The sequence below is a fragment of the Sebastes umbrosus genome, chromosome 20, assembly GCF_015220745.1.
Source record: "Sebastes umbrosus isolate fSebUmb1 chromosome 20, fSebUmb1.pri, whole genome shotgun sequence".
NCBI classification, from domain to species: Eukaryota; Metazoa; Chordata; class Actinopteri; order Perciformes; family Sebastidae; genus Sebastes; species Sebastes umbrosus.
In genome coordinates, this window is record NC_051288.1 from 10011651 (window position 1) to 10028736 (window position 17086).

The following is a 17086-nucleotide window of genomic DNA, read 5'->3' on the forward strand; positions in this document are numbered from 1 at the left end:
CTCTCACCTCTCCCGTGAGGTCCATCATGACAAAGAGCAGGGCCTTGAGAAAGGTGAGCTGGTTCTGTAGCACCCAGATCAGAGGCAGTCTCTCCATTAGGAACTTAATGGACACCACGCCGCCAAGCTTGGCATACCAGGCCTGCTCATAGCAGCAGGCGCACAGACGCTCCACAATGTAGGAGAACAAGGGCAGCTGGCACGCCTGAAGGTGTAGACAAAGAGGCCAGGAGGATTAACTGATTCCCATTTTAAAACTATCACATGTGAAAACATAAACAGAAGAATAATTATAAAATGTCAAAAAAAAATTTGATCACAAAGAAGTATCAGATGTTCATTTCAAACTTCACTATGTAAATGCAAGTAATTAATTTGTCAGGATAATTGTTTTCAGAAGGTTGATCAAACACAAGATTGAGAGTGGAATTTTTCCTAACTTATATTAATGGCCAGCATAGTTTATCACGGTTACAATTGGCACAATGAACATAAGTGCCAATGTCTTTATTACACCCTCCTCTCAGTGACTTACCCTCTCCTTTGAGCCAAGGATGATGCTGGCGACGTCAAAGATCACGGCCAGGGCCACTTCTCCGATCTTACACAGCTCCTTCTCCTCGTAGGCCATACAGATAGCGATGGCATCGATCAGAACCAGCGGGTCCATGCCCTTTGAGCCGTTCTCCTCGCTGTGGAACATGGCTGTGCTTGGCTGGCTGCCCAGCTGGTAGCTCGGCAGCAGGAACGGACCTGCGATCACGGGGGGAGGACAAGTGAAAAGACATTATGTTTAGTGTGAAATTTACGAATCGAAAAATTGAAAAGATGTTACAGCTACACCTATGTGTTACAGTACAAGTAACTCTTAAATAGATATTATTCTTAGAGCTGTACCTACTGTACCCACGTGTTATTTATCTATGAAATATTCTGCTTCCAATTATATTTGTTGGTGATTTGCCTTTCAAAAATACCATTTTCACTGCGGTCAAAAAACTGTTCTCTCGCTTGCTGCACACAAAGGGAGGCACGCACCTGTATTTAACGGGGCGGTGTAGAATCATTTGAAAACTTAACTAGAAGCTTTGAATGTCAAAAAAAAAAGACATTCAGTACAACCCTAATTGTTATTTTATTTTGTGTCAAATAGAAACTGAAAAAGCCAGACTTTTAATAAAACCAGAGTAAGGACAAAATTGTAAAGTGACTTATATTCTTGTACAGCGAGGGAATCAATGCCAATGCCAGGGCAAAAACAGAAAGCTAATATTAGATGTAGAGTGTAGAAAGAGCACCAGTCCCTCACCACACTGCTGAGCCACAGCGACCATGGTGTAATGGCGAATCAGGCTGGCTACGAAGGGCAGCGCGCTGGGCCTCAGGTCCTTTATCACAGCAGACATGAATGCCCCAGTCAGGGCCTGTTCAAAAGTTCTGCGGGCAGGCGTGTCTTGTGCTTTGTAGCGGTGAGAGATGATGACACTGGGGATCCACTTCTCAGCGAAGCTAATGGGGGAGAAAAGCACACAATGAATTAGAGGATTACATATTAACAAGGACAATATAATAATATGCAGCAGTGCCATTGAAATCTTATTTAAGCTAAAAGCCCAAAAATCATTTAATGGTTTGTGTTCTGCCAATATTTCAAAATAAAGGTCCATTGCCTGTCTGCAGTCTCCAAACGTGTAACTCTGATTCTCCTAGTCCTTAAATTTTCTCTCTCCTCTTAGCTCCTTCTGCCTTTCTATTCCTCTGCCTCCCCTCTTTGTCCCCTGTTGGTATTTTTTGTTATTTACTGCAGCTGAAGGCAACTGGGCCTTGGTGTGATTGAGCAGCTGTTTTCTCCATGCTTGAGCTTGTGTTTTATAATGCCACACGCCAGGGGCAGACCTGATGGATCGCTTCATTTCATTATTGCCATTTAAAAGAGAGAGAAGTGGAGGAGAGGGGAGGGTGGGGCGAGTGGAAAGGAAAGAGGCTGGCGAGGAACGTGGCGGGTGGAGAAAGTAGGGGGCGGCGTGGCTGACAGGATGTCAGATACATTGCCCTTCACTCATCCAGGGGCTTGTCACTCCAACACTACTGCATTCTCCCCAGTTGGCATTTCATGGTTTGCTCTATGTGTTTTTTTTCTTTTAAAACTGAAAGGGTATATTTACAGAGACCAAATACTGAGGCAAAGAGAGATGTGTAAAAAAAGAGAGGGGAGAGGAGAGAGAGAAAAAAAGGAGACAAAATCTTTCAAGAGAGACAGGACACTTCAATTCGAGACATCTTACAAGAGGAGGGGGCAGGCGCAGGCCCCCTGATCATAACTGACACACTTCATTATTCCCGCACAAATGTGCACACAGAAGTATTCATGTGCATGCGTGTGTTAGTGCATAATGACAGGAGAGTGTAAGGGCCATGGTGTAGCATAAACAGACAGGGGAAAGTCAATTAGCCCCTGCCCGGGGATCAATGATGGTAATGTGACTAACCCACCCGACAACCAACCCCCCTTCCTGTTTGTCTGTTCATGTATGTGTCTACGCCTCGCAGTGAAGCCTGCCAGAGGGTGGGGGGGGGGCCTGCGAGTGCGTAATTAGCAACTCCCGCCCTTGAGACGGAATTGATGAAGCAGTGTGTGGTGGGGGGAGAGCTGCGAAGACGTGACGTGAGAGACTGAAAGCAGGGCATGTCGGCAGGTGGCGGGATAGGGGTGGAGTTCAGACGATATACACAGAGCTGGTGTGGTGGGTGGGCTTGGGAGGGCGCAGACAGGAATGGTGGCATAAGCAGTAGGCAGGGGTAGAGGTCAAGGTCAAATAAAGGTTAAAGAGGGGGATGATTGATCAGAGACGTGGCTGTGTACGAACTCAAACATCAAACGCATGAGATTTCATCATCTCCTGCCATTTTTTAAGTTAAACCTGCAGTTGGCAGAATACTTTTGGCATCATTGGGCAAAAATTCCATAATAACCTTTCAGCATATTGTAATTCAAGTGTTCTGACAGATAACTAGACTTCAGCATCTCCTCATGGCTTTAAAAAAATCTAGCCCGTGACGGGAGACTTTGGCCAATCACAGGTCATTTCAGAGAGAGCATTCCTATTGAGCGTCCCTATAGGCTGTGCTCCGGCTGGGGGGCGGTGCTTGGTATTTCCTCAACAGATCTCAACATGGCTGCCGGGTCACGAACTTTCTCATTTAACAGCTAAACCGTACACTACAATATGTTTCTGGAAACATTTGAGGCAAGAAATAGGCATTACAGTAACATAATATTGATTAATATTTGATCAGCGCTGCCTAGTTTGACCATTTGATCGGAGTTTGCGAGTGATTGACAGCTGCTCAGAGACGGCAAGACTCCAAGCTCGGCTCTGACCGGGTGTTTTCCTCCGGTGTAGTAATCTTGCAGATTCCATTAGGAGTACCGGAGGCAAATTATTTTTTTCAGGATATAGTGACAGTTTCATAAAAATAACCGTTTTTTTTTTTTAATCATATTTGCTCCATTTCTACTCACTGCAGCTTTAAGTGAATGTTTACAGATAAATGCAGTGTCAAGAACTTTCCTTAAAATATATTGGAATTTTTTTCTGTGGTATTAAATGTTCTAACGCATCTATAATCTAGTATTGAATACTGTATCACAACTGAAATAATAATATTAATTGATTGTAAATGAATACAACAATGACAACAAAATCTAGGCATATGAAATGGTCAAAATGAAACCCAGAATGTTTACTTACTTGGGGTGAGACAGAAGCTGGTAGAGAGCGTGCTTGTTGTCATCCAGACTGGTCATGGCCACCAGGAAACACTTAATGACCTCCCAGGCCTGTCGTCTGTAGTAGGGCTCTGTGTTGGCACTCTTCAGACAGTCTAGAGCCGTCTCTATCGCCTTGAAAGGGAATATACCAGACAAATCTTACTTCATTTTATATCCTGAAATAACAAGTTACTATGTTGTAAAAATGCCAATATTCCATATTATTAATATGGGAATTGAATTGCGATATACGACCATATATGTGATTAATTTGCAGGAAGTAACACGGGGCGCCATCTGGCCGAGCAAAGGTCATTACGATTTCTACATTATGGGCTGACAAGCCACAGCAGCTAGGCACTTAAAAAGGGAGAAAATGAACTAATTAATGCCACTCAGGACAGAGGGGAGAAGATGAGGAGGACGCAAGAATAAAGGGAGGGTGAAAGGAGAGATGAGGGAACAGCAGAATTGAATTGTAGACCTGACAGTGCATTTGAATTATTAGGATATTACCGTCAGGATTGAGACTTTGATAAGTACTCTATTACTACTACTACTTAGACATGAAATTGAAGGGGAAAAGAAAAAGAATTTGAATGCAAATTTCTGAGAAACACAGCTTTCTACTCAAGCTTTACTGGAAAATATTTCAGTCGGTAAAAAATAAGATTCAAGACGTGAAATGGAAGTGGAAAAAGAGCTTGAAAGGCAAAAGAAGCAGACGAAATTCAGAAACATGCTGCTCAAATCCCATGTGAGTGTTTTGCTTGTACTACCTTGAAGAGATTCGAGTTATTCAAATCACTGTTATGTGATCTCTCTGTTTCCCTTAAAGCACTTTAAACCGTCTCTCCCCTCAATGTGCCAGCTATCCATATGGCTGCATCACGAGCCTGCTAGAGATTCATGCCTTCAGCCCCATGCATGTGGGTGTGTGTGCAGCATGCGAGAGAGTGTGCGAGTCTGTGTGTGTGCTGCCTGCGCCCATGATGATGGCAAACACGCAGATGGATAGCCAGAAAGAAGGAGCAGCCATTAGTGAGAGTAAATAATGCCGTCATGGTGGCCCACACTAGATTGATGATTACTGACTGGGGATGAGGAGGAGAAACAGGAGATGAATTTAATTACCTGGAGGACACACACATCTCCTCACTCGCTCTCTCTCTCACACGCACAAACCCCTGACAAGGATATATTGCTCTCAGTGCAGCACAATAATGAGGAATATCAAGCTCTTTTACGTTTAATACAAAAGGTAAAAAGGCAGAGAAAAGGTCTTCAGACGGATTTCAGGAAATAAAACAAAGTGAAATCATCCAAAAACTTTCCTCCTCGGAGTTCTGCGGTGGAGAACATCGCGCGAGCATTCACTACCGATAACAGCGGTGTGGTCTTACCTTCTCCATGGGTAGCTGTATGGACGCCTTGCAGTCAGTGAACTCGGCCTTGATGCTAGGCCCCTGGACCTCGGTCACTACATAATGCAGCCGCTGAGACTCCTTCAGCATCTTCCTGTTGCTGCCACCGAACTTTCCCAGCACCCGGTAGGCTACATGAGAGATGCTCTCGGCCGGGTTACGGAGGGTACGCCACAAGGCCTGCAGCACAGGGAGAGAAGGAGAGAAATGATAAGCTTCAGTTTTGATAGTAAATAAGAGAAGTAGGGAATTAAACTGTATCCCTTAAAAGAGATGATCACTGTCAATTATTACTGCTACACTACACTAAACATGCTGGGAAAGATAATAAATTGCTGTAGGTCACAAGTTACTGAATGTTGGTGGCATTAAAGTCATAATGTTGTGTTGAAGAGGTGTGTGAGTGAGCCTGGTTCAGCGTGTTCTTTGCAAATACGGCCGTGTCCACTGTTGACCACTAGAGGGCAGATATGTTGAGTGATATTGAGAGAATGATCTAATGAGTGGATATAAAAGAGTCCTGCCAGGCAGCTCAGAAAAAATTGCAATGGGCATGATGATGAGAACAACCCCCCACCTGCATGAGCTCAGCCCTGACAGGCTGAATGTGGTCATAGAGGAAGTCAGGCTGTAGGTTGTCCACACACAGCTCCAGGGTGCGAAGGCCCTGGCTGACCAGAGTCTGAGAGCCGTTGAGGGCAGACACCAGTGGATCCATTAGCATGGGTAAGTAGGGCAGCAAGGAGCTGAGACGCACTGGCACAGTCAAACACAACTCCACAAATAGATCCTTCATGTGCTGCTTGTGAAGGCCACTCTGCAGCATGTTCAGACCTAACAGCATGGAGAGGGGAGATTGGGATTTTTGTGAGAAGAAAGTATTAGAGGACAGGTTTACTTTTTCCACACTCGTCAAATACAACTCATCTTCAATTCATAGTGTGTGAGGCTTTACCTTGCAGTAGGTTAGGTAGAAGGGGCAGGAACTCCTGGTAGAGCAGGTCATGGCTGCCTCCACCAATGGAGCGGAAGAGAGCCCGGAGAAGCAGGAAGTAGTTGTAGGGTTCCTTAGCCGATTGGGCCAGCTCCATGGAGCTGTTCACGATCTTGTGGAGGTGTGGCTGAGGAAACAGGGACTGTCATATTAGTTCAGAGTGACAAAGACAAAAAAAAAGCCTCACAAAAAATACACAAAAACATCCTCTTACCTTGAGCATCTGCTCATTCTCAGCGGCAAACAGTGACACTGAGCCAAAGACTAGTTTGAAGAGCTTGAGGTAAAGGTTCGAGAGCTCAACATTGGAGCCCATCTCTGGTAGTCTCTCAAGAAGATACTCCACAAGGATGGTGGCAAATAGTGCTGACGTTGACAAGTTGGCCAGGAAAGAATTTGCCACAATCTGGGAAAAAAAACAGATAACAAGAAATTGAGCACAAGTGATGAATTTAAAACTGAAGACATTATTATCTGAGTTGTTATGTATTGGCTTGAATAATTGTGAGAAAAACATAGCGCCCCATTTCTTGTTCACATGTGAGACAGCATGTACCTGCAGTGCGTAGTTCTTGGAGATCCTCTCCACCATGTACGGCACAGTTGTCTGAAAAATCTCCTTGAATGTGAGGGGGTTCATCATGGTGAAGACCCCGGCGAAATGCTCCAGGACTTCTTTCTCCTCCTTCATGCGGACAGTCTGACAGTTGGCCACCCTGATGTACGTCTGCTGGTTATTGGCAACCTGAACCTGGTTAGGAGAAACATGAGCTGTTACACTGGGCTGTATTTGTATTACTGACATTATTTGTTAAGGCAAACTTCATTTTATTGTTTTGTTTTTCTATCATTGCACAAATAAAAATGGTAAAGTCAAGTTCTTTGGCTGTACCTGGTAGATGTCCAAGGCCTGCATGGCGTATTTTACCAGCTTGATGTAGATTTGTGTCTCCTTTGGCTGAAGCTGCTTGTTAGGGATGAACTGAGCCTCTGGAGAAAAAAGGAAACAAAAAACAAGAAGTTAAGACAGTGCATGTAGGTAAGTCCAAGTTTCCTCAAACAATCATTGATAGATGAAATGCTGTGCCTAATGGCATCATGGTGGTGTAGCATGGATCTGTGTCATCTCACCTCCTGGGGCCTTGCAAGAGGTAATGCCCCAAGTAATTGTCTTCACGCCGCACACCAGAGTCTTGACTAAGCTGCGGCAGTCTGACACTTGAAAAGTCTGCTTGTCTTCCTTCTCTCCGGCTCGGTCAAAGGACGTTGTTGGGGGTGGAGGCGGCGCGGCAACGGGCGTGGGAGGGGCGGGAGGTGGAAGGGCAGGGGTGGTGGAAGGAGTGGGTGTGGCTGGTACCCCGGGTAACACCCCAGGTTCGACCACGCCCATCTCCGACTGGGGCTTGCACTTTTTGAAGATGGAGACAAGCTGGTAACGTGCGATGGTGTGAAACTTCAGCACAAACACCTGATTTAGAGGAGAAAGAGAGGAAAACAATTGACTCTTTGATACAGATTTATTTATCAATGTGTATGTAAAAGATATCAGTCTGTTGATCCAAGCTCTGTGCTTCCTACCTCCAGCATCCTCATCAGGATGTCCCGTCCATTGCCGTTCTCCTGCTCTGACTTTGAGCGGATGCAGTCCACCAGGTTGAGCAGCAGTTTGCAGGACATGGTCTGGATGTTGCTGGGAAGTGACTCGTCATCAATGTTCTTCGCAAAGAGCTGCACGGCCAGGGATAAATCTGTCAGGGGCAAGTTCTGACGAACGTGGTGCACCAAGTCTGCTAGTGTGCTGTAGGCCAAGGGTCTGGAAAGAAATGGAAACATGTAACTATGACATTTGGGGCAGAATTATAATAATTTCATGACTTAATAGTAGTGAAAACTGAAGTGAACTGACACTCTCTAAAAGGCAGAAAGTAGTAATCAGGAGCAGTTAGGAGAAGTTTGACAGATATGGAAAGTAGCTTTGGGGATGCAAATGAAACTGCGAGGGAGATGTGGAGGAGAAAGTGAGCTAATGAGTGACACTGATAGTCCTGCCAGGTCTCAGCCAACTGCCTTGTTTCCTATGTAGTACTAATGTGAAATGACAGCTATTTTGTTGACGATGCGAGCGAGTTTGGCATCTGAAGAGGGTCAACAAGGTTTTGAAGTCGACCTAAGGGGGGGATGTGCTGGCAGCCTGCCCTCTGGAGATGCGGGCGTACATGACAACTTGACAGTGCGATCTGTGCTGCAGCTTTGGAGTTCGCTTCCCTGAGAAATTTCGGCAGCACTGAGAACTGCCTGATTAATATGCGAGAACACTTAAGATGCACCTGGCTGAGCAAATAACCACGAGAGAGAGAGAGAGAGAGAGAGAGAGAGAGACACACACCAAGGAGTTCAAATGATGCTGAACACACACAAAACTCACCTAAGAGTCTCCCGAGCGGTGTATCCAGAACCGATCAGGATGGATTCATCGAAAAGTTTGTCCATACAAGGTATAAACTCTGAAACACAATAAGATACATTTTCATTGGCATGATTCAAAGATTTTAGGTATGCCCCAGAAAAAGAAAAGGAGGGTCTACATTTGTTGCAATACATGGTGTTAAATAATACATTTTTTACAAGAAAATAATAAAAAGGTACATAAAATAATAGAAATGTTTGTTTTATCAAATGTAATAATAACTGTATCATTGCCCTTTCCCCTGCTTTGGAAGCAAGAGAACAACTGTTACTAAAACACCTAATTATAGTTAGATAGTTTCCTCAGTTTTCTGCAGCTCCACAATGTCAAATCTCTTGCAGAAATTGATCCGAATCACTAAAAATGGTTTGAGCCACAGAAGCAGAAGTGACTCGCGGTGTAATGCAGAAAATCCTCCAAAATGTGAAATTGCTGTCTCAAGATTTTCACTGCTGGGTGGTTGAGCTTTTATTCCATTTCATTCAGTCTCACTTTTCACCGCTCAGTCACAAAAACTGAAATGAGGTCCTACAGCCAGTTTGACAGCTAATAAAATTTTTATTTCAGAAGTGTGAAATGTGAAAAATGAAGTGTGTGACTTGGCAAGAATGTTGGCTGCCAATGTTTTGACCAGGAAGAACACATTAAACTACAATTAGCCTTAAAAGTTTCTTCAACTTTCCCCAAGGAGAAAAAAACTGTTGAAAAAAAATATGAACCACTATTTAAAAAAAACAACAACCAGCCTTCTGTTTTTCCTGTTTCACACTTGGTTATATGTACTTTTGTGTTTGTGTATGTGTGTGTGTGTACATACGGCTACGTAGGTCAGTTGTGAGGATGTGCTTGGCTGCAATGAGTAGTTCCTTGCGGAGGTGAGCCGTCTCAGAGGGGCAGTTGGTCAGCAGCTGCAGCATGCCCTTTACCATCTGCTGAGAGTACTTCCCTACCAGGTCCTGATCGGGTAGACACACATACAAAGTAATGATTAAAAGCACAATTAATTCTTAAATTATTGTATACTGAGGCTAGCTATGTTCAGTTACTATACTAATTCAATACCAATACAAGCCATATCTTTGAGCAAGTATTCAATATTCTTTCAATTTGAAATCATTTAATTTAATTTGGACAGGCAGGGCGTCTAAAGCAGCACAAACAGTTCTCCTAATAGAATTATTCTAGGTGGGTTAGAAGTTCTTTTTTATCAGAGTTTATTTTATGTTTGTGCCAATTGTGAGTTTTTACTGTCACAAACTGATAATGTCTGCACACAGTCAGTGTAGCAAGAGATAGCTTAGGCGGAAGCTGTTTGTGCCATTCATTCTTGTTCAGAGTGAAAAACTCAATATAAAGTTAAGTAAATAATAAAGTCTTAATTAAATTTTTTAAACTGTCTGTTTTATCTTTAATTCTTCCAAGCTTTGGTGTCTTCATATCAGTGAGCACATTATATTACACTGGCTTCCAATGTAACATAATGTGGTTTCCTGCCACCTGACAACCACAAGAAGAAATGACATCCAAAAAACAATCCTTCCAAACACGTCTGCTTGATTTACTACATCTATATCTTTATATTCTGGGGATCTTTGCTAGTAGTTAACTTAAAGCCAAGTTTGACAAGAGGATGCATTTTAAAAACATTAAAAAAAACATTTAAAAATTATATTTAATTTACACAATGCACGTGAAAGGGCTTCAACTATAAATAAATGTTTTTTCCCTTTAAGGCATGATGACTCATTCAACGCATTAATTTACAGTGGAAACTGATGCAACACGCAGTCATCAAACAGGTGTACCTGGTAGATTCGGATGATGTAGGCCAGAAATGACAGAGTCTTGATCTGCGCAGCAATGAAGTCTGCATACAACTCCTTGTTATAAAGCTTGTGTTGCCTGCAAAGGAAACAGCACCATTTACATATAAAAGCCATTTAGTCCCATCAAAGACATTAATGATGTTGTATACCTGCAGTAGGTGGCAATTACAGAGGTTGAAATTGTGGGTCTACATATGGGACTCAATTCTATATGGATGATTTGTTTGTCTGCGTCACAGCTGTTACTGCACGTCAGGAAGACGCTCTCTCTCTACCTGCCAGAGGTATTTTTTTCCAAATTAACTCTGCTCCATTTGCTTCCTGTTCCGAATGCTTAACACAAGCCTCTTCCTACCCTGAGATGTTTCACCTCCTGCTAAGCCAATTTCTACCATTTTAACTTCCCCCAAATGGATTTTAACTCCGGGTTTTTGCTAGTGGAAGATGGGGAGGGGAAAAAACGTGCCTAAACCCATTTTGATGGCTGTGAAGTGAAAATGAAATGTGTTAAAAAGGCACATTCAAATCCTATCTGAGACACACTTGAACAGCCCACATGCATGAGCCTGCACGGACGCACACATACACAGAGATGCATCTCACCTGGCCTGCGGAGACACCTGGAGCATGATGGTGTTCATGATGAGGGGTACAAACTCTGACACCACATTGTGAATGTTCAGCTTGTATAGCTGGGGGGGACAGAGCAAACACACAATCTCGGTTAATGGAAAACTAACCTCATTTTAATACACGCGCGTTATTACGGCCGAAATGATAGATTACAAAACTTTCTAGATGTATTTTTAGGGAGAAACATGATAAAACTCCCATGACTCCAATCATCTAAAATGCAGTGAGTCGTCAACATTTTTTTAAATAAACAGCAACACAATTTCCAACCCTAAAAAGGAAGTATATTTTTCCCTAAACTTCAAATTTATCATCTCATATAAACTTCAAAGTCTGTTTTTGTTGCATGTAAACTGCAACGTTTTAGGTCAAAAAAGCAGATAACACATTTTGCAATAACTTGTTTCACTTATTCCTTTTTCCTGTTATTGGACCACGCTACCAAGGGTTACTGTGTGATGGTTATATTTAGAGATGTTCATGGGTATGTTACTAACCTGATACATCAGCACCACTATGATAGGCAGCTCTGCCAGCACCTTGAGAGACAAGGACCCCCGTGGGATGATGGTGTGCTAGAGGCAGAAACAAAGTGAGAAACACAATGAGGATGACTGAAATAACTGGATGATGTAAATGCCAGACACTCACCACACACCTTCTAGAGCTGAAGCCCTAGAAAATAAAGTGATTCTGACAAGTTTAAAGAAGTGGACTTCTGACCACAGTTGCTGGTTTGAATCCTATCAGTTCTTGTACATTAACAAAATGTCACACTTTTATACTACTTACTTTACTTGGATTATGTTATGTTATATTTCAGTAAAGTCTTTGTAAAATGGAAACTGGCAGTCAATACAGGACCACGGTCCTCAATGAGACAAATTCAGTGCAGCATCATGTTAAACTGACAAATGTGCGTGTTTTTATGTATTTTCTATTTAAGGGTAAGTAATGGGGCAGTTCTGCCAACATGGTGCACTACTACCATCCTGTGGTTATAGACAGTACTGTAAACTTGTGCGGTATGGAGATATAAACTCCTACAAACTGTTGGTCAGCTTACTGTTCGTGTTTCGCTGTCTTCCCTCTCAGGTGCAGTCTTGACCAACACCGATGTGATCATCCCTACCATTTCTGGGGAGGGAACCGTGTTCTCGGCTATCACTTGCGGGTTCTCAAAGTACCTGGCCTGGATGGAGCAGAAAGAGACAGTGGTTAGAGGGAAATACAAGACACAGGTGGAAAGGAAGACAGGCAGAGAGGAAAAGACTCAGTGCTTCAAGTAAAAACACAATCAAATCAGAACCAAACACTTCTTCACTGAAAGCAAAGCCACCTGCTGTGGAGGTTGTACTTACAACAACTTTCGGAAGGTCTTTGTAAATCTGCTTCACAAAGTCCAGAAAGTGGTGAATCTGAGAAGAGGGGATTATGGGAAACAAGTTAATCCAAGACTTCAAGAAAATGCTCAAATGTCTCTATTCTTTTTCATAAGAATGAGAGGAAACCAATCATTAATAATCACATCTCTCAAAAGAAAATTTACAAATATGTTTTTGTCTTTATAAGAAGTAGACCACAAAAAAAAAAACACTCTGCACGTTTGCATCCATCAGTACAGTTCACAACCCCTTTTTTTAAAGCAATAAGGCTGAGATTCTCACCTCCTGAGAGATTGGGGGTCGGAACTGTTTGTGCAGCTCAATAATGATGCGAAGGCATATCAGCACATTTTCCTCACTTTCAATCTGTGAAAAAAAAACACAAGGAAAAAAAACAAGAATGTGAAATGCCCCCACAATAGCTCTTGTAGCTATAGAATTACTGCATAATATTTATTTTGCCCACTATCCACAGTGACATCAACAATTTTCACTGATTTCCCATCCACTGTATTTGTTCCACAGCAATGAACCCCACCTGTTTTATTAATTATTAGTAAAATGTCAACTAAAAAACCAAACTATTACAACCACAGCCATGTTGCAGCTTTCGGGAGGTGGTTAATATTAATTTCCAAGCACTTTATGTGCATGTACTGAGCTTTGATTAGCTGTTAGAAAATATGGCAAATCAACTACGAGCAGTAAAATTACAAGTTTTAAAGTGACTGACGGTACGATGCAAAATAATAAAACATAAAATGTTCTGTTGTAAGAGAATAGGACTCATACCTCCAGGAAGCGGAACATCACAGACAGGACGTTCTTGGTGTGTGGGCGAAGGTGTTCATTTGTTGGAATGCGGTGGATGATTTCCAGCACCAGTTTCCGCAATTGCTGAGAAAAAAAAAAGCAGAGAATACAGCTTTACAATCATACCATTTGATATGATCACCTTGATTGATTAAATCAAAAGTGGGTGTATTGGATTATAATCATAGCAAGTGGGTCAGCTAGTACGTGATGTCTACAACTGCAGTCGTGCTACTTAATGTAACATAACTTGTCAGTATTTCTGCCACACTGGATTGCTGTCTGCACAGTTTTTGAACATTGGGTAATAGATTGAAATTGGTAAGTGTAGGAAGACGCCCTAACTCTTGTCTTTAGCCACATACCTGTGTAGGTTTTTCCTGGAGGAATTGCACCTCTCCATCCTGAAGAAATGTGAGGAAGCGAGGGATGATGTGTTCCAAGAAGGTGGAGTACTGAGGTGAAGATGTCACATTCTGAAATCGAAAGACCAAGACATGTTATATCATGTAGTAAGTAACTTGGTATATCCTGCAGTCATGTTTCAGTGCTGTGCAAATTTTCATCAAATATCTTTCTTCGTTGCTGCAGGCTTATTTCACTGAATCAAAAACTGTATTTTTCCTAGGTTCAGTTACAACTCGAAAAATCCTTAGAGAATTAAACATTTGTGGAATATAGAAAACTTCTTAAAATCCATCATAATACATCAAAAGAGATAATCCCCTCCAGCACACACTGAGAACATTCATCAAACTTACCTCAAAGTTCTCGCTGACCTCCTGCATCATCTTCAGCTTAGTTTCATCAGCTGGAAGTTGAAGGACAGAACGACACCATTAATCAAATATGCTAATGATACGGCTCCAACTTTCCTGGCCGTCTCCATGTGCTCAGCAGGGACGCTCAGATCTTATCAGTTTTACTTTCAGCGTCCAGTTTGATCAAAAGGTACAAAGGAATCACACTCACACTCACACAGTCAAGCACTCTCCCAGACACACGTACCTTTGACTGGACTAAAGGTTATCGCTCTCATCACATTGCCCATGCTAAGCACAAGTGCCTCAAAATCACATCATCAATTTGTAACTTTAATTATTCGAATTCCAAACAGAAATATTGTAAGACCCTTTCTATTTTTATGGGAATAGCTACATTCATTCTTACATGAATTCCTTTTGTATAAACATCCTTACTTCTCTTAATGATAGCCAAATATTTAAACAGTTGATTTAAAGTAATGAAATAAGTCACACTAATCAATTCTATATCTAGGGCTGACCCAAATGCTTCGAAGCTTCGACCGTTGCCATGGTATTCGACCTCCAAATCAGTATTCAAATGCCTTGTTTTTAATTTATATATATTAAACATAAATTATTATTAGTAATTCTCAGTCAGATATAGCTTTGAATATTTTTCACGGAAGCTTCGAAGCCCAAAAATGTTTTATTCGGGACAGTTCTAACTGCATCTGATCACCTGTTCATTCTCTAGTCTAGAGAATGAAACCAGCTCAGAATTTAGCATAAAGGAGATAAAAAAATGACACGATGAAATGGAAAACCATCACTGTTGGGTAACAATTTTTTTGGGTAATACCAAACTCAGGAGAAAGTTCTTAAATTTACTGACTTATACACAACAACAAATAATCTAAGGAAATATATATGTTATACTTTAAATGTGATTAAATACAGATAGATGTTTTTTCTGAAACTGCATTATTTTGAAGCTTTCTTCTTCTGTTTTCAGACATCTGACATAACTCCTGTCTAGCAATACACTACGAAGTGTACAAACTCACGTGTGTTAGCGTCTGTGAGTGCTGCCACAAACTGCAGGTACTTCTTCATAAGTGTAGTCTGGTCGACCACGGTGGGGCTGGGTGCAGGCACAAAGGCCATGGTGGTAGTTGGGACCGACAGACTGCTGTTGGGAAAGGGGGCAGACAGCGGTCTGCGCTGATCTCAGTGTGATCTCATGTACACTGCAGAAATGAGAAGAAAATAGATTGGTTGTCGTAAATCTAAATGAAGACATGAACGTTATATTTGCTGGAATATTTAGACAAAACCAGCATTGTTGCTATGGGGAAATTAGTGTTTAACAAGTATATATATATATATATATATATATATATATATATATATAACATAACATAATATATATAACATAATGTTATATATGAACGTTATATTTGCTGAGCATTTTAGGCAAAAACCAGCGTTGCTACGGGGAAAATTAGTGCTTCACAAGTATATATATATATATATATATATATATATATATATATATAACATAACATAAATATATATATATATATAAAACATAACATAATATATACAACATAATATACATATTAACATGTATTATTGCTTAAATTTATATATATAAATATATATAACATAATATACATATTAACATGTATTATTGCTTAAATTTATATATATAAATATATATAACATAACATAATATACATATTAACATGTACTATTGCTTAAATTTATATATATAAATATATATAACATAATATACATATTAACATGTATTATTGCTTAAATTTATATATATAAATATATATAACATAACATAATATACATATTAACATGTACTATTGCTTAAATTTATATATATAAATATATATAACATAATATACATATTAACATGTATTATTGCTTAAATTTATATATATAAATATATATAACATAACATAATATACATATTAACATGTATTATTGCTTAAATTTATATATATATAAATATATATAACATAACATAATATACATATTAACATGTATTATTGCTTAAATTTATATATATAAATATATATAACATAATATACATATTAACATGTATTATTGCTTAAATTTATATATATAAATATATATAACATAACATAATATACATATTAACATGTATTATTGCTTAAATTTATATATATAAATATATATAACAACATAATATACATATTAACATGTACTATTGCTTAAATTTATATATATAAATATATATAACATAACATAATAAACATATTAACATGTATTATTGCTTAAATTTATTTATATATATATATATATATAAAAAATATATATATTAAAAAAAAAATATATATATATATATTTGTGAATTAAAAACGTTTCAGCGTCATGAAGGTTATATTTGCAGAACATTTAGTCAAACCAGCATTGCAACATGAAGATGAGTGTTTCAAAGTAAACCGGTAACAGTTCCACACAAACATGCCTCTTAACGCGGCGCACAGTGATGACATCACTGCTAGCATCCAGCTAGCACACATTTCTGCACACTCCCGACAGTATTTGTGAATTAAAAACGTTTTTTTTCAGCCTCAAAGTGGGAACTGTTATATTACTAAGATGTGTTACACCCTTATGTATGCGCTCAATAAAGCCAAAAGAGCCACATAATGGTGTTAATTTGCAGAAAACGTTAGCAGCCGTTAGCTAATATGCTAGCCTCACCCAAAGAAAGAAAGCGCTCTAACATTTACACTCATGAAGTTTAAGAGAGAATAAACACAGTCCACGGGGAGAAAACATCCTTTATCAGACAAGAAACGGTTTAAAAGTTATTAGTATACAATAATATGCGTAAAACACATACTATTTCGCCATAATGTGTAAGAAAAAGCGACTAATTTGCACTCACCTAGCAACACAGAGAGGAACTGAAGCTCCGTATCCGCCGCGCTCTCGCTGCTGCTGCTGCTCAGGGCTTGAGACCAACCAAGGTGTAGGGATATCCC

The 17086-nt window shown here is 40.3% G+C and overlaps 1 protein-coding gene across 2 annotated transcripts in view; it reads right to left on the reverse strand.

Moving 5' to 3' along the window:
• The window catches only part of LOC119479680 (transformation/transcription domain-associated protein), a 90843-nt gene extending 73757 nt beyond the window's left edge, over window positions 1–17086 (reverse strand). For both annotated transcript variants that reach the window (XM_037755542.1, XM_037755543.1), the window contains exons 1-25: window positions 16990–17086; window positions 15125–15307; window positions 14076–14125; window positions 13680–13790; window positions 13294–13398; window positions 12784–12867; window positions 12478–12534; window positions 12183–12308; window positions 11614–11691; window positions 11087–11175; window positions 10463–10559; window positions 9475–9613; window positions 8616–8694; window positions 7769–8003; window positions 7322–7658; window positions 7083–7180; window positions 6747–6941; window positions 6405–6596; window positions 6152–6317; window positions 5774–6030; window positions 5176–5376; window positions 3753–3904; window positions 1310–1509; window positions 536–753; window positions 8–205 (exon numbers count right to left, since the gene is read on the reverse strand). In XM_037755542.1, the coding sequence (XP_037611470.1) occupies window positions 8–205; window positions 536–753; window positions 1310–1509; window positions 3753–3904; window positions 5176–5376; window positions 5774–6030; window positions 6152–6317; window positions 6405–6596; window positions 6747–6941; window positions 7083–7180; window positions 7322–7658; window positions 7769–8003; window positions 8616–8694; window positions 9475–9613; window positions 10463–10559; window positions 11087–11175; window positions 11614–11691; window positions 12183–12308; window positions 12478–12534; window positions 12784–12867; window positions 13294–13398; window positions 13680–13790; window positions 14076–14125; window positions 15125–15224 (3564 nt within the window). In that variant the 5' untranslated portion in view covers window positions 15225–15307; window positions 16990–17086. The remainder of the gene's footprint in view (window positions 1–7; window positions 206–535; window positions 754–1309; window positions 1510–3752; window positions 3905–5175; window positions 5377–5773; window positions 6031–6151; window positions 6318–6404; window positions 6597–6746; window positions 6942–7082; window positions 7181–7321; window positions 7659–7768; window positions 8004–8615; window positions 8695–9474; window positions 9614–10462; window positions 10560–11086; window positions 11176–11613; window positions 11692–12182; window positions 12309–12477; window positions 12535–12783; window positions 12868–13293; window positions 13399–13679; window positions 13791–14075; window positions 14126–15124; window positions 15308–16989) is intronic.